General features: G+C 41.8%; 1 protein-coding gene across 1 annotated transcript; it reads right to left on the reverse strand.

The window, feature by feature from the left end:
* Positions 1-13417: 13417 nt before the first annotated feature.
* On the reverse strand, positions 13418-14096 carry LOC104109787 (large ribosomal subunit protein uL5z-like). Its single transcript, XM_009619147.4, has one exon. The coding sequence runs from the start codon at positions 14012-14014 to the stop codon at positions 13499-13501; it is 516 nt and encodes a 171-aa protein (XP_009617442.1). The 5' UTR covers positions 14015-14096; the 3' UTR covers positions 13418-13498.
* Positions 14097-20400: the final 6304 nt, after the last annotated feature.

A 20400-nucleotide genomic window follows, 5' to 3' on the forward strand; every position in this document is an offset into this window, starting at 1 on the left:
CTTCAAGTTTTTAATATCAACCCTAGGTGATTTCAAGTCTTCTAAAGTAATTCTAGTGCCGAAAAACCCGAATTAATTGCTAGTTTCGCTTCCTTGTTCTTGTGGCAGAATTGAAGGGATATTTCGTGGAAAATTAAGGTCAAATTGGAGTTGTTCTTTCTGTTTAAAGGTAATGAACCTCTTACTCTATATATATTTAAGATTATCCAAGTTGTGGCTAAGTCGTTGATGCTAGAACTTGTGAAATATATATCGAAAGGCTTGGTAGTAATGTTGTTAGTTGGTGGACTGTTTTGGAGGCTCAATATGATTATTAATGATGTTGTTTGGGCTGTTTGGTGATTGTATTGACTTGTGTGAAGTCATATAAATAGGGGAGGTGCTGTCCGTTTCATCGTAAAATAGGTTGCGGTCGATACATAATAGTTACGACGCTTAAACGATAATGATAGTGTCATTTCTTTTATTGTAGACTAAGGAGTCATGACATTTGCATAGCTTGAGGTTGGGCAGTATATACAAGGTATGTGAGGCTATCCCCTTCATTCTTTTGCACGACTCCAATTGTACATAATGTAATGAACGAGCTCCCAAAGATACTCTACTCTTAGAAGCTAGCAGTACTTACATTGCTGCCCTTCTTATGAAACGATTGATATTGATGTTACTTCTCTTATTCTTATATTATCAATGTTGTTGGTAGTTCCTGATTCTTATAAGATTCTTGATGAAGAGTTAATCCTAATAACGTGTATGAAGGATACCGACCTTACGTCACTCCGAAAGGTTCAAAATATGATTCCAACGAGTCCAGCATGCATCATATATATGTATCTATTTTACTCTACCGAGCCGCGCTATAGTCGGCCGGGTATGGCACCTATTGTGCAACCACTGATCAGTTGGGTTTTACCGAGCTCCACATGGCCGGGTACGATTCTACCGAGCCCTATGATGGCCGGGTACGTTTTACCGAGCCTATTATGGCCGGGTACGATATGATGATGATGATGCCCACAAAGGCATATGTTTTAAACGTTTATGTATATATATATGTATGTATCATGTATTTCATGTCAGTAGCCCTCAGAGGTACCCAGATGTCACAGGTTGTATATTCCCTATCACTGTTTACATTATTGTTCTTACTTATGCTATTCTGCCTTACATACTCAGTACTTTATTCGTACTGACGTCCTTTTTATTTGTGGACGCTGCATGTCGTGCTGCAGGTCCTGATAGACGGGTAGACGCAGCTCCCCCATCACAGTAGGCTATCCGGTTCAGCGTTATTGGCAAGATCCTTTCTCCGGACTTGCCGTGGTCTTGGTATGCATTTTTGTTATAGACATTATGGGTATGTCGGGGCCCTGTTCCGGCAATGTTGTAGCACTTATGTTCTTTTAGAGGCTCATAGACAGGTGTCGACTCATGTATGGTTTGGAATGCCTTGTCGGCTGATTTTTGTTGTATAGTCTTTCATGGCACCATGGTAGCTCGTACCTTATATATAGTTTCTTGACAGTCTTGTCGTCCCATGTTACGTATGTTCATGACATTATCTTTCATTGTTGGATGTTCATGATCCATGTCTTTCATTTATATTGGTCTTGTCGGCCCTTAAAGATAATAAGGAAGGTTAGATAAAATGTACGTTGGTGCTCGGCAAGTATGGCCCGGGTGCTAGTCATGACCCTCCAGTTGGGTCGTGACAAACTTGGTATCAGAGCAAGTCTATCCTAGGGGTTGTCTATGAGCCGTGTCTAGTAGAGTTTTGATTATGGATGTGTAGCGCGCCACATTTATAATCAGGAGGCTACATGACATCTAGGGTTGTTACCTTCTTCCTAAATCTAGATCGTGCGTAGAGTTGAGTTGTAAGTGTTCATATCTAATATTCACATTGTTTTCTTTCAGCGATGCCTTCGACTAGGAAGCAAGCGATTAGTAAACGGCTTGATACAGCTGTGGGCGAGGGTAACATTCAGGTCCCTCCAGCCAGAGCAGGCCAAAGTGAGGCTCAGAGTGAGATGCCGTCTCATACCTCTCCGTCTCCTCCAGAGGATATTAGGAGGCACCCAGTACATCCAGTTCCACCGTCTGGCACTACAGACCACGATATGCGCAGTGCAGTGCAGTTGTTGACTAGCTTGGTAGCTGCTCAGGCTCAGAGGCAGAATACCGGTGTTGCTGATAAACCGGTTAGTGCGAGAGTTCGTGATTTTATTAATCTAGACCCTCCAGTGTTTACCGGATCAGATCCCAAGGAGGACCCACAAACATTTATTGATCAGGTTCATCGTACATTGCGGGTTATGCATGCTAGTGATACGGAGGCAGTAGAGTTGGCTTCTTATCGGTTACGGGATTTAGCGGTTTTCTGGTATGATAGTTGGGAGAGATCTAGGGGTCCGAACGCTCCTCTAGCCGTGTGGAAGGAATTTTCTGAGGCCTTTCTTCGTCACTACTTGCCAGTTGAGATACGACGAGCAAGAGCTGATAAGTTCTTGAACCTTCGACAGGGTAATATGAGTGTACGAGAGTATAGTATACAATTTGATTCTTTAGCAAGGTATGCTCCCCATATGGTGGCCGAAATGAGTGATAGGGTGCATCTGTTCGTGAACGGGTTGGGACCACATCTGATAAATGAGTGCACAACAGCCTCCTTGGTAGAGGGCATGGATATTTCCCGTATTCAGGCTTATGCCCAGACCCTAGAGGATCGTAAGCGCCAGCAAAGGGCAGATAGGGAGCAGGATAGGGGCCAGCATAAGAGGGCGAGATTTGCAGGGTATTCTGATGAGTTCAGAGGCAGTATCAGGCCCCAATCTTCGAGGAGTTCGGCGCCACCTGTAGCTAGTGCTCCTCCACAGTTTCAGAGGCCTCGGTATGATCGATTTACCTATTCTGGTTCAGGTCAGAGTTCGAGGGCATCAGGTTCACAATTTCATAGAGATACGAGTTAGACGAGACCCCCAACACCTCGTTGTGATCAGTGCGGCAAGGCCCACTTTGGAATGTGCCGTCGAGGTTTCGATGCGTGCTATTCTTGCAGACAGCCTGGCCATATGATGCAGGATTGTCCTAACAGAGGAGGTGGTGGTATGGCTCGACCGACTGGATCTGTGTCTGGTTCTTCCTCATCAGTTCGACCTCCAGCACAAGGTTTTCAGCAGTCGACAGGTCGTGGTAGAGGTAGAGGTTCAGTGCCGAGTTCGAGTGGTGCTCAAAATCGAACCTATGCTCTAGTAGGTCGACAAGATCTCGAATCGTCTCCGGATGTTGTTACAGGTATATTGTCTGTGTTTTCTTATGATGTATATGCGCTAATTGATCCAGGATCTACCTTATCATATGTTACACCCTTTGTGGCTAATAAGTTTGGCATTGAACCTGAATTGATAAGTAAACCACTTGCGGTATCCACTCCGTTAGGAGATTCTGTGATTGCTAGAAGGGTATATAAAGGTTGCACTGTGATGATTTGTAGTCGTCAAACCTCGGCAAATTTATTTGAGTTAGAAATGGTTGATTTCGATGTGATAATGGGAATGGACTGGTTGGCCTCATGCTATGCAACTGTTGACTGTCGTACGAAGATGGTTAGGTTTCAGTTTCCGGGTGAACCCACCATTGAATGGAAGGGGAACATTGCTATGCCGAAAGGTAGGTTTATTTCCTATCTTAAGGCAAGGAAGATGATCTCAAAAGGTTACATTTATCATCTTGTTCGTGTTAGGGATGTGGAGGCGAAGCCGCCTACTCTACAATCCATCCCCGTGGTCAATGAATTTCCAGATGTTTTCCCAGATGAACTCCCAGGCCTTCCTCCTGAAAGGGAGATTGAGTTTAGCATTGATGCGTTGCCTGACACTCAACCGATCTCTATCCCTCCATACAGGATGGCCCCGGCAGAGTTGCGAGAGTTGAAGGCGCAGTTGAAGGACTTGCTGGATAAGGGTTTCATTAGGCCTAGCACTTCACCTTGGGGTGCACCAGTCTTGTTCGTGCGGAAGAAAGATGGGTCGTTAAGGATGTGTATCGATTATCGACAGTTGAATAAGTTTACAATAAAGAACAAGTATCCACTTCCAAGGATTGATGACCTGTTTGACCAACTCCAGGGTGCCAAGTATTTCTCCAAGATTGACTTGCGTTCAGGGTATCATCAGGTAAGGGTTAAGGATAAGGATATTCCAAAGACGGCCTTCCGGACAAGATATGGGCACTTTGAGTTCTTGGTGATGTCGTTCGGGCTAACAAATGCCCCAGCAGCTTTTATGGATCTCATGAATAGTGTATTCAGGCCCTATCTTGATGTGTTCGTGATCGTATTCATTGATGACATTCTGGTGTATTCTCGTTTGGAGGCGGAACATGCGGGCCACTTGCGGATAGTATTACAGACCCTTCAGGATCATAAGTTATATGCTAAGCTCTCTAAATGTGAATTCTGGCTGAACTCAGTAGCATTCCTTGGCCATGTGATATCTGATGAGGGTATTAGTGTCGACACTCAGAAGATCGATGCAGTGAAGAATTGGCCGAGACCTACAACACCGTCAGAAGTCCGCAGCTTCCTGGGGCTAGCAGGATATTATAGGCGGTTTGTAGAAGGGTTTTCCTCTATATCAGCACCATTGACTAAGTTAACACAGAAAGCTACCAAGTTCCAGTGGTCTGATTCTTGTGAACATAGTTTTCAGGAGCTAAAGAATCGATTGACATCTGCGCCAGTGCTCACTCTCCCAGAAGGAACAGAAGGTTATGTGGTATATTGTGATGCCTCAGGTATAGGTTTGGGGTGCGTATTGATGCAACGTGGGAAGGTGATTGCTTATGCATCACGACAATTGAAGAAGCATGAAAAGAATTACCCGACTCATGATTTGGAATTGGCTGCAGTAATATATGCTTTGAAGATATGGCGGCACTACTTATACGGCGTCCATGTTGACATCTACACAGATCACAAAAGTTTACAATACATCTTCAAGCAGAAGGAGTTGAATTTGAGGCAGCGTAGGTGGCTTGAATTACTGAAAGACTATGACGTCGAGATATTGTACCATCCTGGTAAAGCCAATGTTGTGGCAGACGCTCTCAGCCGTAAGTCAATGGGAAGCTTAATACATATTGAGGCAGGTAGACAAGGGTTGACCAAAGAGCTTCACCAGCTGGCCAATATGAGAATCAGATTGTTGGACTCTGATGACGGAGGTGTTACTGTACAGAATACAGCAGAATCATCTTTGGTAGCCGAGGTAAAAGCACGGCAATATGAAGATCCTACCTTAGTAAGATTGAGAGAGGGAATTCAGCAGTGTAAGATTACAGCTTTCAAGATCGGAGGAGATGGGACACTGAGATACCAGGGCCGATTATGTGTGCCTAGTGTGGCAGGGTTGCGAGAGAAGATTATGATTGAGATTCATCAGTCCCGATATTCTATCCATCCTGGCTCGACAAAGATGTATCATGACGTTAAGGAGCAGTATTGGTGGGATAACATGAAGAAGTCTATTGCAGAATTTGTAGCCCAGTGTCCTAATTGTCAACAAGTAAAGATCGAGCATCAGAAACCTAGTGGATTGATTCAGAATATAGAGATTCCGACCTGGAAATGGGAGGTGATTAATATGGACTTCATTATTGGATTACCTCGCTCTTATCATAAGTTTGACTCCATTTGGGTGATAGTTGATCGACTTACAAAATCTGCCCATTTTCTACCAGTTAAGACAACTTACACGGCTGAAGATTATGCGAAGTTGTATATCAAGGAGATTGTTAGGCTTCATGGTGTGCCGGTATCTATTATATCAGACCGAGGAGCTCAATTTACGGCTAACTTTTGGAGGTCTTTTCAGAAGGGTTTAGGCACACAAGTAAATCTCAGCACTGCATTCCATCCGCAGACTGACGGACAGGCTGAACGTACCATCCAGACGCTGGAAGATATGCTACGAGCATGTGTTCTAGATTTTAAGGGGAATTGGGATGACCATCTGGCACTTATAGAATTTGCCTACAATAATAGCTACCATTCCAGTATTAAAATGGCCCCGTATGAGGCACTGTACGGGAGGAGATGTAGATCACCAGTTGGATGGTTCGAAGTCGGTGAGACAGAATTATATGGGCCAGATTTGATTTACCAAGCCATTGAGAAGGTGAAACTGATACAAGAGCGGCTGAGGACGGCACAAAGCAGGCAAAAATCTTATTCCGATGTCCGACGTCGTGATCTGGAATTTGAGGTTGGTGATTGGGTTTTCCTGAAGATCTCGCCGATGAAGGGTGTTATGCGTTTTGGGAAGAAGGGTAAGTTGAGTCCACGGTATATTGGGCCGTACAAAATTCTTCGACGAATTGGACAGGTTGCTTACGAGTTAGAATTGCCATCTGAATTGGAATTTGTCCACCCGGTATTCCATGTATCTATGTTGAGGAAATGTATTGGAGACCCTTCTCGGGTCGTCCCTATCAAAGATGTACAAGTTACAAAGGATCTATCATATGATGAACTGCCAGTGGCTATATTAGATCGACAAGTCCGCAAGCTGAGAACAAAGGATGTAGCTTCCGTGAAAGTATTATGGAGGAACAAGAATATAGAAGAAATGACATGGGAAGCAGAAGAGGAGATGAAGTCTAAATACCCTTACCTATTCCAGAGTGAAAATAACGAGGATACCGGGGGAAAGAAGGACGCATTATAAGGTGAAACGGCTCTATGAGGTAAGCAATAGCTTGTGAATACTCTTTTTTTTAATACAAAATGGTGATATGCAGATAATGTACATATCCATAATGCTTTGTATAGTCTTGTATGGCCATAGGTTGGGTTTAACTGCTTGCAAGTTTGGCTAGTGTCCATTTTATAAGGGAAACTCAGCCGGAAATCTCCGTCGGAATCCACGATGAGTTAGACACCCCATAAACCCTTACATTCGAGGACGAATGTTCCTAAGGGGGAGAGGATGTTACAACCCAAATTCGCATATCATAGATCACGCCGTAAGGTAGTCGACGTAAATCCAAGAAGAGATTATCTTTGAGATGATAATAAGTTAATCCTATTGGTCTTAAACGATACAAGGGTGTATAAGAGTGGTTAACAAGTATTTGAAGTTAAGCTAATCAAGGATGTTGTAACCCGTATTTTCGGGTAACACTAGAGGTGATTAATTGTCCCAAGAGGTAATGTTTTAATGTATTTAAATCATATAATATCCGTATCATAAGTTTTGAAGTCAAGCAAGTTATGAAACAAAAGTCGATAAAAGTTGTCGCAACTTAGGTTTATAATTTAACTTAAACTTTAGGTTAAATGTTACTGCATTTTACTCCCAATGTGCTTGGAATTATGGGGTGATCTACCTATCAAATTGAAGATCTATGAGTCTAGTTTCCAACGCATTAAACCGTTCGTCGATACGATCTCGGAATAGAGAGATATTCGTGTTTTCGCGAGAGTGCGCCAAGCTGCTCTCTATGGGGCCCACAAAGGCGGTTTAAGACATTTGGACATATATAAGATAACTCAACCCCGTTTTAAGTCATTATTTTTCAGTATATTCAGACCTTATAACCCTAAAAACATTCTCTCAAGGTTCTCTCATGATCCAAGACCCAAACAAAGGGCAAACAACACAAATCAAATGTCGGGAATCCCGTGGTGCTAGTAAGTTTCTTGTTTTTCTTGTTGTTGCTGATTTTTGTGTTGTTCCAGCTCGTGTGGGAGGTTGTTTTAAGTGCTTTATGTTCTGTAAATACACCTTCAAGTTTTTAATATCAACCCTAGGTGATTTCAAGTCTTCTAAAGTAATTCTAGTGCCGAAAAACCCGAATTAATTGCTAGTTTCGCTTCCTTGTTCTTGTGGCAGAATTGAAGGGATATTTCGTGGAAAATTAAGGTCAAATTGGAGTTGTTCTTTCTGTTTAAAGGTAATGAACCTCTTACTCTATATATATTTAAGATTATCCAAGTTGTGGCTAAGTCGTTGATGCTAGAACTTGTGAAATATATATCGAAAGGCTTGGTAGTAATGTTGTTAGTTGGTGGACTGTTTTGGAGGCTCAATATGATTATTAATGATGTTGTTTGGGCTGTTTGGTGATTGTATTGACTTGTGTGAAGTCATATAAATAGGGGAGGTGCTGTCCGTTTCATCGTAAAATAGGTTGCGGTCGATACATAATAGTTACGACGCTTAAACGATAATGATAGTGTCATTTCTTTTATTGTAGACTAAGGAGTCGTGACATTTGCATAGCTTGAGGTTGGGCAGTATATACAAGGTATGTGAGGCTATCCCCTTCATTCTTTTGCACGACTCCAATTGTACATAATGTAATGAACGAGCTCCCAAAGATACTCTACTCTTAGAAGCTAGCAGTACTTACATTGCTGCCCTTCTTATGAAACGATTGATATTGATGTTACTTCTCTTATTCTTATATTATCAATGTTGTTGGTAGTTCCTGATTCTTATAAGATTCTTGATGAAGAGTTAATCCTAATAACGTGTACGAAGGATACCGACCTTACGTCACTCCGAAAGGTTCAAAATATGATTCCAACGAGTCCAGCATGCATCATATATATGTATCTATTTTACTCTACCGAGCCGCGCTATAGTCGGCCGGGTATGGCACCTATTGTGCAACCACTGATCAGTTGGGTTTTACCGAGCTCCACGTGGCCGGGTACGATTCTACCGAGCCCTATGATGGCCGGGTACGTTTTACCGAGCCTATTATGGCCGGGTACGATATGATGATGATGATGCCCACAAAGGCATATGTTTTAAACGTTTATGTATATATATATGTATGTATCATGTATTTCATGTCAGTAGCCCTCAGAGGTACCCAGATGTCACAGGTTGTATATTCCCTATCACTGTTTACATTATTGTTCTTACTTATGCTATTCTGCCTTACATACTCAGTACTTTATTCGTACTGACGTCCTTTTTATTTGTGGACGCTGCATGTCGTGCTGCAGGTCCTGATAGACGGGTAGACGCAGCTCCCCCATCACAGTAGGCTATCCGGTTCAGCGTTATTGGCAAGATCCTTTCTCCGGACTTGCCGTGGTCTTGGTATGCATTTTTGTTATAGACATTATGGGTATGTCGGGGCCCTGTTCCGGCAATGTTGTAGCACTTATGTTCTTTTAGAGGCTCATAGACAGGTGTCGACTCATGTATGGTTTGGAATGCCTTGTCGGCTGATTTTTGTTGTATAGTCTTTCATGGCACCATGGTAGCTCGTACCTTATATATAGTTTCTTGACAGTCTTGTCGTCCCATGTTACGTATGTTCATGACATTATCTTTCATTGTTGGATGTTCATGATCCATGTCTTTCATTTATATTGGTCTTGTCGGCCCTTAAAGATAATAAGGAAGGTTAGATAAAATGTACGTTGGTGCTCGGCAAGTATGGCCCGGGTGCTAGTCATGACCCTCCAGTTGGGTCGTGACAAACTTGGTATCAGAGCAAGTCTGTCCTAGGGGTTGTCTATGAGCCGTGTCTAGTAGAGTTTTGATTATGGATGTGTAGCGCGCCACATTTATAATCAGGAGGCTACGTGACATCTAGGGTTGTTACCTTCTTCCTGAATCTAGATCGTGCGTAGAGTTGAGTCGTAAGTGTTCATATCTAATATTCACCTTGTTTTCTTTTAGCGATGCCTTCGACTAGGAAGCAAGCGATTAGTAAACGGCTTGATACAGCTGTAGGAGAGGGTAACATTCAGGTGCCTCCAGCCATAGCAGGCCAAAGTGAGCCTCAGAGTGAGATGCCGTCTCATACCTCTCTGTCTCCTCCAGAGGATATTAGGAGGCACCCAGTACATCCAGTTCCTCCGTCTGGCACTACAGACCACGATATGCGCAGTGCAGTGCAGTTGTTGAGTAGCTTAGTAGCTGCTCAGGCTCAGAGGCAGAATATGATGTAAAGAACAGATGCTGCATAGTCTCCTCGTTTGGTTCAGTACAACACCAACACTTTGAAGCCATAAGATACCCCAATCTCCTGAAGAAATCATCCAAAGGCAGCTTGTTTTTCCACATTTTCCACATGAAGAAAGCAATCTTAAAAGGTAGTCCTTTCACCCAGATTTTCTTGTAAGCATTGGCAGGTTCATTTCTCCTTCTCAAGTATTCCCATGCTGATTTTACACTGAATACACCCCTTGTTTCTAGCATCCATTGAGGTTTGTCCAGAACATCGTGCACTAATAGAGACTTCATGTTCAACAGAATGTGATCTGCAAGTTCTTCTGGCAGTATCTCCCTTATCTTCTCCTCATCCCATTGATCATTCTCAACCACATTATATATGATGTGTATGGATTCATCACATAAAAAGTCTGGAGGTGTGACAAAGTATAGAGCTCCCAAACCTGTCCAGTTTCCAAACCAGAATAGTGAGGACCCCATCTTAGGCTGTCATAGTATCTGATATTCAATGATATCCCTACATTCCAACATTTTTCTCCAAACATGAGAACCATTTCTCCAAGGAACGATCATAGGGTTCAATTTTTTGCAATATTTTTGACTCATAAATGCACTCCACAAGCTAGGTTTTGTTCTAACGTTCCACCATAACTTATAAAACAAAGCTTTGGAGATATCATGTAGTGATCGAAAACCCACACCCCCCTCTTCACAAGGTAAACATAAAGTGTTCCAAGAGGCCCAATGCCTTTTTTCCACACCTATTGTATTGCTCCAGAAAAATTGAGCAAAAATTTTATGTAGCTTGTTAATCAAATAAGGTGGGGGATTTACAGAAGAAAGAAGATGTATTAACATACTTTGGAGAACATTAGAGATTAATACAACCCTTCCTCCTATAGACAACAACTTCCCTTTCCAATCATGCAGCCTATTCATTACCTTATTCATGAGATCTTGGTAATAATCCATCCTCCTTCTAGAATAGAAAATAGGACAACCAAGGTACGTAAATGGAAAATCCTGCTTAGTTATACCTGTAATCATTTGCACCTTATTCACTACTGCATCACGTGTTGAATGATGCATGTATATGGAAGATTTGTTCTTGTTTATGAGCTGGCCAGATGCACCCTTATAGGCTGCCAAAAATTCCATGATCAAACGCAATGACCTTGCACGAGAAGAAGTAAATATGATAGTATCATTCGTGTATGCTAGATGATTTATTTTGGGACTCCATTTGAGCAATCCTAATCCACAAAAGTATTGATTCCTATACAATGCATTCAACCCTCTTGATAATCAACAGCCAGTACAAATAAAGTAGGTGATAATGGATCACTTTGCTTCACCCCCCTTGTTGATTTAAAGAAACCATGCAGCTGCCCATTAAGTAACACTGAATACCAATTATTTGAAACAATTCCAAAAATCAAGCCAATGAACCTTTCTCCAAATCCCATCTTCCTCAATACCTTAGTTAAGAAAAGCCATGACAGTCAATCATAGGCTTTGGTCATGTCCAATTTGATCACTACATTAGGTCCTGCTTTGCTTCTAAGTCTGATGTATGTGATGATCTCTTGTGTTAAGAGAATATTTTTTACTATGCTCCAGCCTTTTACAAATCCAGCATGTTCTTCAGATATTAGATTTGGAAGCAACACTACAAGCCTTTCGTGCACAACTCTAGAAAAGATCTTGTTAACAAAATTACTAAGGCTAATTGGTCGCATATCAGAGAAAGTAACAACTTCCTTCTTCTTTGGTAGTAATACAAGATTAGTGTGAATGACATATCTGGGAAATTCATGACCACTGAATAAAGCCTTCACCATATCTACAATGTCATCACCAATTATATCCCAATAAGTATGGAAAAAACATCTAGTAAAGCCATCAGGACCCCCTGCACTTTCCCCATTTAGACCAAAAATAACTTATTTTACCTCTTCTTTAGTAGGGTGTTGTATCAATTCCAAGTTCTGAGCATTGTCAATCATTTTATGAATATGATCAAGGATGCCAAAGGATGTGGGAACAGTTTCTTCATGAAATTGGGCTTGAAAAAATCTCACAGCTTCATCATCCATCTCGGCACTATCCTCTAACCAATCACCATTAGAATTATGCACTCTCTTCAACTGCAATCTTCTTCTTCTGCTATTAACTTGTGCATGGAAGAATTTTGTATTCCTATCACCATCTTGGAACCATGACATTCCAGCTTTTTGCTTCCAAAATTCCTTCTCCAAAACTAAAAATCTGATCAACTCTGCTTGAACTTTCTGCAGCCTTTCTCTATTATGATATGTAGGAGACCTATCAAATTGAGCCTCATGCACTATCACAACCTCCTCCAGACTTGCAATTCTTTGAAAAATGTCCCAGTATGTTGCTCTACTCCATATTTACAAAGCTTTCTTCAATTTCTTGAGCTTGTGATTGAACACAAAAAAAGGATCTCCTACAAAGTCTACATTCCAGTTTTGTCCCACCACATCTTTGAAAGTCGGATGCCTACTCCAAAAATTCAGAAATTTAAAAGCCTTCTTGATTGGTGTAGCATCAGGGTTACTTTTCAATAACATGGGACTATGATTAGACCCTGTTTTAGATAAGTGAGTGATCTCTAAATTAGGCCACATCTGTCAAAACTTCAAATTGCACAGACATCGATCTAATCTTTTGAAAATGCAGTCATCTTCACCTCTACCATTCCACCAAGTGAAAATACTTTCGTTGAAGCATAGATCACATAGGTTACATGTGTTAATACAATGTCGAAAGTCATTTACCTCATTCAAAGACACTGGTAGTCCACCAAATTTCTCCTCCTCGCCCCATATAACATGAAAGTCCCCCCTACAAGCCAAGGTAAGGACATATCATTGGCCAAATTATACAAACTGTCCCACAGTTCTATACGCTCATTGACATCGCATTTTGCATACACAAATGTAACCATAACTTATAATTGACTATCCAGGTTTGTGAACTTCAAAGTAAGATGCTGCTCCAAGACATAAATTATATCAACTCCATGATCATCATCCACGAATACCCAGATTTTATTAGAAACATTAGAGAAGGCCTACAGCATTCCAATCCTCCTCCTATATCTTTCTAGCTTCTTCTTCTTTTGTTTTGGTTTCATGATTCCTATAAACTTAAAATGATGCTGCCTTTGAATGATGATAAGCCTCTCAAAGGCTTGCATTGTCTTTATTGACCTCACATTCCAAATGATGGCATTCATTATTAATTGTGAGATTTAGTTAGGGTCCTTCGAATTTGAACCCCAGGAACTATGCTTTGATTGTTATCTTTTGGTTGTTTCTTCTTCCCCCTTCCAAGTGATTTCCCTTTATCCATGTGCCTAGGTGAGAGATAAACATGCCTTGCAACATGCTTGAAGTTCTGATTAGTAGAATTAGATGTTGGTCTACAAAATGCATACACATAAACTTGCTACTGAACAAATTGATCTAGCAGATAGCTCTCAACTAGCTCTCAGCTTACTGAATGTTAGAGGAATTGTTAAGGATAACACCTTTATATTTGACCTGGAACCACTTCATGGCATCTTCCTTTGTAACCCTGTGCTGGATCCCAACCCGAGACTTGCACCTACGATGTCTGGCAACACGGTATCCTGGGTGTTCTAGGACAACATAGAAATTGATACCATAGATACCAGTCGAAGGGTCATACTTAATTCCAAGATCAATGTGCTCCTGAATACCAAATCCAAAGCAGCTAGTCTCACTGAAGTTCCTTCTCAATAACTCATACTCCTTGACCTTCAATCCACTCTCAAAGAGTTGCATAGCTTTATCCCCTCTGACAGTGACATAGTAGGGAATCTTTTCATTACGTCTGATTCCGAAGGATCGCACAGTATACCTTGCCTTGGAAAAAATAGGGGATTGGCCACTGAGTTGCTCCAATACCTTGGCAGCTCTGGTGAGACGATCTCCGCTTTCACTGATAGAGATGTTGAGAAAGAGCTTGTGGACTTTAATCTCCCTCATCGGATTGCTCAATTTCTACTCTGAAGCTATTGCGCTTCATTTGCAGCTACAGGGCAGGTAGTTAGGGTGCATAGGGAAGGGGAAGGGGGTGCATAGGGCAGGTAGTTAGGGTGCATAGGGCAGGTAGTTAGATTTTAGGTTTGAAAGCACACGTTGCACTCTTTTTTTCCTTGAACCGGTTTTGTCCCAAATGGATTTTACAGCAAGGTTTTTAACGAGACAACCAATAAATCGTGCTAACTTAGAATTGAAGGTCGGTTACGAACCGGTGACGATGATAACAATAGCATTCAATTCTTCTCTTCGATCAACCCCGAACACTGGGTGCATTACCCTCGGATATCAACTTTAGCATGGAAAGAGACTTCAGGATTGAAAGATCATATTGATCGGGGAGATTCATTGTAAGGGCCAAACAGTCAAATGAACTGTGCCCACATAGACTGCTCGAACCTTGGCACAAAGCACTAGAACCCTGGCACAAAGCATTGACACAAGTATAACTATTAAGCCCAAGAATAAAAAGAAGTCTCTTCCTTGCAAATATCTTATCCTTTAAAACATTTTCTTGCATTTCTTTAAGGAATTTCCAATATTCGATCCCCTAAAGGTATCGATCCCAAGGGCCGCCTTAACCCGAGTTCGAACAATCACTCTCTCACTCGGGTACAGCCATCCAAAAATAAACTCGGAAGGTCCAAGCTATTAGACCTCGGGGGCATAAGACCTATTCGGCAACGCCCGAATTTCAAAGGCCACAGCCGCCCTTACTTGGGGACTGTTATCTTAGGGAAGCCCGGATAACTTGGGATAGCAAGCCCATTGAGCAACACCCGAAGTAAAAAGGCTATGGACAAATTAACATGGCTCGAAAATGTCCGAGACCCGAAACAAAAACATGGCCTTCAAAAAATTTCATAACCGGTTCTAAAGGCTACCCTCGGCAAACTATAATCTAAACTACTTTGAGAAAACAGTTTCCAGTGATACCGAATCCCCACGATGCCTTAAAAAAATAATGTTAAAGAAAAGGTTTGTTTGAACCTTCGAACACAACCTAATTATTTCATGCTAAGGGAAAAAAGCTGTGAAAGGGAAAAAAGCCTTGTATATTCATATCCAAAATTTCTTTTTACAAGGGCTAAATAGCCTCGATACAAAATTTTACAAAGGCCGAATAGCCTTGAAAAGCAAAGACAAAAATATTTGAACGGATCCTAAGTGGCCTAGTCTTTGTCAGGGGACACATCATCATCTTCGGGGACTCCGCCACCTTCGGACTCACCCCGAATCTTCAAAACCCTCGGAATCTTCCTCCTTGGGATAAGCCAGCTTCCTGGCCTCAGCTTCGAACACCTTGGCATTCTCGATTTCAGTCAATAAGTCAAAACCCCAAGCATGAACTCCCTCGAGGGCCTCCCTTCAAGATTTCCACTTCGTATGCTACACTATATTTCACATTTGGTCCTGAGCCGCCTCGACATCGGCCTTGTGCTGGGCCACCCTCTTATCAGCCTTGGCCTTGACCACGATGACCTATGACTTGCCCGTATCAAGCTTCTTGGCCAGATTTTCTTGAGACTGCCGAGCTCAGCTCAGACTGGAGCTCCTCGATATTTTTGACATGTACCAAGGCCTTTTCCTTTGTAGACCAGAGCTTGACCTCAACCAAAGTCAATTATGCCCGGGCAATCTCTATTTCCAAGTCCAGGCGGTCCATGTTTCTTTTTCATTCTTCGGCCTCAGCTTTTACCGTATCCACCTCCACCTGGAGCTGCTAGATCTGGTCAAGTTTCTTTTGAACTTGCAGGTCCGGACCGTTAGCCACTGTGTTTGACTCATTGTCACTAACTTCAAAAACTCTTCTTACCTGCTCGACCAGGTCGGTATGCTCCTTCCGAGCCGCTCCTAACTCAGCCTGGAGTTTCTCACTAAGAAGCTTGTAAGCATCCCTTTTCTCAGTAAGCTCCCGAGTCTCGGCTTCGTGATGGTTTAACTCTTCCCGATATAGGAAAAAAAGTCTCGTGATGAAGCACCGAGGCCTGCAAGCACAAAGAAAAATACTACGATTGTTTACGACATAAACTAAGTACATAAAAGCGGCATCCAAAGTTACCCTATTTTAACACATGTTGTTCTTCGTTGAACAGGCAAAGCGCTTCCACCTCGTCCATCTTGGCTTGATCCTCTTCAATCACCAGGCACAGAAGATAACTAGCAACCCCCATGAGCGCGGAGAGAACCCGGGCACCCTACGGGACAGACATAATGATTGACCATTTTCGGTCAGGATCTGCACTCGAAGCTGGGAACCAATTAACTAATTTTGGACTTGAAGAAAGCCCGATTGCTCCATAGGATGATATCTTCTTTGGCACCGGTAACTCACCCAACCCGGTGACGTCCTCCGAGGTAGTAAAATCTAAGTCGTCAAAGAAATAGTTAAAAGACTCTCCCGCCCCTTGGGGCACCTCCTTTGGGCGTCCTTTCAGCATTCGGGCCTCGTTGATCATTGAATCAATAAATAAAGGTGACTCGGAGAGGTCTATCACCCCAAGTGCACCCTTCGGGGCATTATCCTCTGCCCAAAAAGCATCGGTCGTGGTCTCTTTATCGACCTCCCCAACTCGGGGTGAAACTACCTCGCCCCTTTCCGGCTCGGAGGCTTCGGCCACTGCCCCTTCATCAGCCATCCTGGTTTGAGGCAGTTCGATGCCACTTCTCATGGGGGTCATCAACTCGGAAGCTTCTTCTTCTTCCTCGGACACATCCCTCAGTCGATTGAGTGAGTCCGATGGGATTTCCCCAGCGCTGGTGTTTTCCTTGGATTTATGCACCAGCCTCTTTTTTGGTTTTTGCTTCTCCGAGTTCGGAAAACTCGGAGCCCTTTTCCTCACCCTATCTCGGAGCAGGGGACTCGGAGGGGCAATCCTCGCCACCAGATGGAGGCCTCATTGCAACATCCTTGGGAAGACCTGCAAAGAAAAGGAAAATGAGTAAGGGCTCAGGAATATGGGGAAAACCTAAGTGTTGTCCGCACGAGAACGGAATCTCACCGTGAGAATGGGCCTCTCATCGGTCATTCAAAAATTCATGCCATGCACGCTCGGAATATGGTTTTTGCGACACGATGCCCTCGACCCACTCCTTGAGTCGAGGAACTGCATTTGGCATCTGAGCAACAGCTGCACCACCACAAAACATCTATGAGAAGGGAGGAAAAGGAAAAGCGATAAACAAAATCTTAATGGAAAGATTATACTTACGTTTCATTTTCCATTTCTTAGGAAATGGCATATCCTCGGCCGAGATTAAATCCGAGGTCTTCACTCGAACGAATCGGCCTAACCAGCCTCAGTCCCGATCCTTGTCGATGCTCGAGAATGGGGCCTTACTGGCCCGACGGGCAAGTTTTATTAATTCCCCTCGATAGAGTCGGGGACTATACAGACGCATGAGATAATCGATGGTGAAGGGAAACCCCTCGATTTTGTTATAAAGAAGAGGAGGAGAAATACTATCCTCCAGAAAGAAGGATGAATTTGACCGAGGGTCACCTCGTACCTCTTACAGAAGGCGATGATGACCGGATCCAAAGGGCCCAATGTAAAGGGATAAGTGTAAACACTTAAAAAAAACCTCCACGTGGGTAGTAATCGCTTCCTTGGAGAGGAAGCTATAGGTGACCGAGCATATATATCTCGAGACCGGTTCACACCAACCCAGTACCGAGGAGGTTTTCTCGATCTTGAAATCAGCACCGGTCGGGCACCCTACAGGAACGAACATCTTTAGGGGAGGCTCCGATGTCGGTTCCTCAGTAACAGCAGACGAAACTTTTTCCTCTTCAGCCGGTCACGAGGCAGAGGGAGTTTCTTTTTGGGGAACAGATTTTGAGGTCTTCGCCATTTTGGAAAATGAAGGAAAAAGAGGAAGTTAAAAGAGTATGCTTGATGGTTTGAGATAAAAGAAAAACAAAAGTTCTTATAAAGGATTTCAGAGTAACCAGAAAATAGATGCTTGGGAGTGTTTAAATTTCTAAGGTACGAGGGCAGAAGGTTTGAAAGTAAAGTTTGAATGAACTAATGAGGGGATATTTATAGTCTCTCAGCGACTGGTCACATCTGAGAGTGGTCAACCAACAACTGACAGGCATTTAATGCCTTTAAGACTTGACTGACAAGCTCGGAAATAACTAACAAAAAATTGAAATATCCACAACCGGTCGGATATTACAGTGAGAATCTCGGCACGTATCAGCAAGGAAACGACAATCAGCGAATCAAGAAATTTTTACCTTTTATAGGAATATACCTAGAGTAGGACTCCTCTACTATATAAAGGGGGTATGATAATTCATTCAACACACTGTAACACGTATCACAAAGCAATATATTATTATTTCTAATTCTCATTATCTTGTCATTATGTTCCGGGATCGATAAAAGCATTCTGACTCGAGGGTAACCAATCTTCAATGCTAAGATCGATCAACTTGTGTGGTTTGCATTTACTTCCTCATCGTTTATTTCAATATTAATTTGATTTCTTATTTTGTATCAAGTTAGATCACGTATTCATAAAATCAAGTACAAATTCAATTGTTATCTGATTTTGAGGGTAAACAAAGTACTTAGAAGAAGAAAGGCCTTTGATAATAACTTCTAACTAGCTCAATCTAGAGATTATGACTACTGTGATACGATATTTTTGCGTCGAGGGTTATTTTTGTGTTGATCCTACCTCTCCAAAAATTAAAACTTATATGCTACATTTTTTGGGTTCGTAGTGAGGACCAAAGTTGATCTGCATAATAAAGAAGGCTTTATGAAGAATAAAACAATTAATTAAATTTAAACATCTAAAATAAATTTGACCATGTTTGTTGAGGTTCAAAATAATGAAAATATTTAATTCCGCAACTATTCGAATGAAAGAATAGGAAATTATTATTTTTATTTACAAGGTAGGAGTACAGGTCAAACCCCCCACCTCAAGACAGATTTAATATAAAAAAAAGAAAAATCACATGTCTAGCATCAAACAATTAGTACATGTTCGGACTGCCTTATTAGCAAGTCTACAAGATTTAATACATAAGTAATTAAGATTTTTTATCAGGTCTCTAATTGATAATTATCATAATGTCACGACCCAAAATTTCCTACCGACGGGACCGTGATGGCGCTTAATATTTCACTTGCTAGCCAAGCCGACGTTAGAGAATCATTAAATCAATTCCTTATTTTCATTCAGTAATTAACAATAATTAAGTAAGATGAAATATAATAAATACGGAATATCATAAAACTATATTAATTACTACCACCCGGATCTGGAGTTACAATTCATGAGAATTCTAGAATTTACTACAAGTAATAATCTGAAAGAAATACAACTGTCTGAATGAAAGATACAGTAGAACAGAAAAGATAGGCAAGGACTTCAAGGTCTGTGAACGCTGACAGATCTACCTTGAGTTTCCGGACAGCGGACCAATAGCAAAATCTCGATCAACCCGAACCGATATCAAAGTCTGCACAGAAAGTGCAAAGTGCAGCATCAGTACAACCGACCTCATGTACTGGTAAGTGTCGAGCCTAACCTCGGTGAAGTAGTGACGAGGCTAGGGCAAGACACCCACATATAACCTAAACAGTATAATCATGCTAGTGTCAACAACAATAAATAAAGAAATAACGTAGAAATAATGGGAAGAGAACATACAGCGGGGGAATACAACATAAAGACTGAGAATAATGAAAAGACAGAATTAAACCAAAAATCCTTAAACGAATTGAGCAGTTAAAACAACAAGTAAAACTTCACGGTATCACCCTTCATGCTTTTACTCTCAACCTCACCAAATAAATAAATAGAATGGCACGGCATCACCCTTCGTGCATTAAACCTCTCATAATATACACGGCATCACTCTTCGTGCTTTAAACCTCTCATTATATACACGACATCACCCTTCGTGCTTTAAACCTCTCATAATATACATGGCATCACCCTTCGTGCTTTACACTCTTCCTCACCATATAAATAAATCACGCACGGCATCACCCTTCGTGCTTTACACTCTTTCTCACAATTCACAGAATCAATAACAACGGATAGAGAGAAGTTTCACAAAGAAATCAATATTTCATCAATGATTACTTTCACAATTTAACATCTCAACCGCGAATCAATATTCACAATTTAATCAACCTTGGTGGAGTGGACACAAGTCTCCCAACATTTCAACAACAACAATAAGCATGGATAAAAAGATTTAAGACTACAAATTTGCAAGAATGGAATTTCACTCTCATGCTATGACTTAACCACAATGCGTAGATGCTCGCCACCTCAACTATTCATCGTATTCAACAACAAAA

This window comes from Nicotiana tomentosiformis, chromosome 1 (genome assembly GCF_000390325.3).
Source record: "Nicotiana tomentosiformis chromosome 1, ASM39032v3, whole genome shotgun sequence".
In the NCBI taxonomy this organism is placed as follows: domain Eukaryota; kingdom Viridiplantae; phylum Streptophyta; class Magnoliopsida; order Solanales; family Solanaceae; genus Nicotiana; species Nicotiana tomentosiformis.

Coding starts and splice junctions, on each gene's coding strand:
- LOC104109787 (XM_009619147.4), bottom strand. CDS start 14,014: ATGAGGGAGATTAAAGTCCACAAGCTCTTTCTCAACATCTCTATCAGT.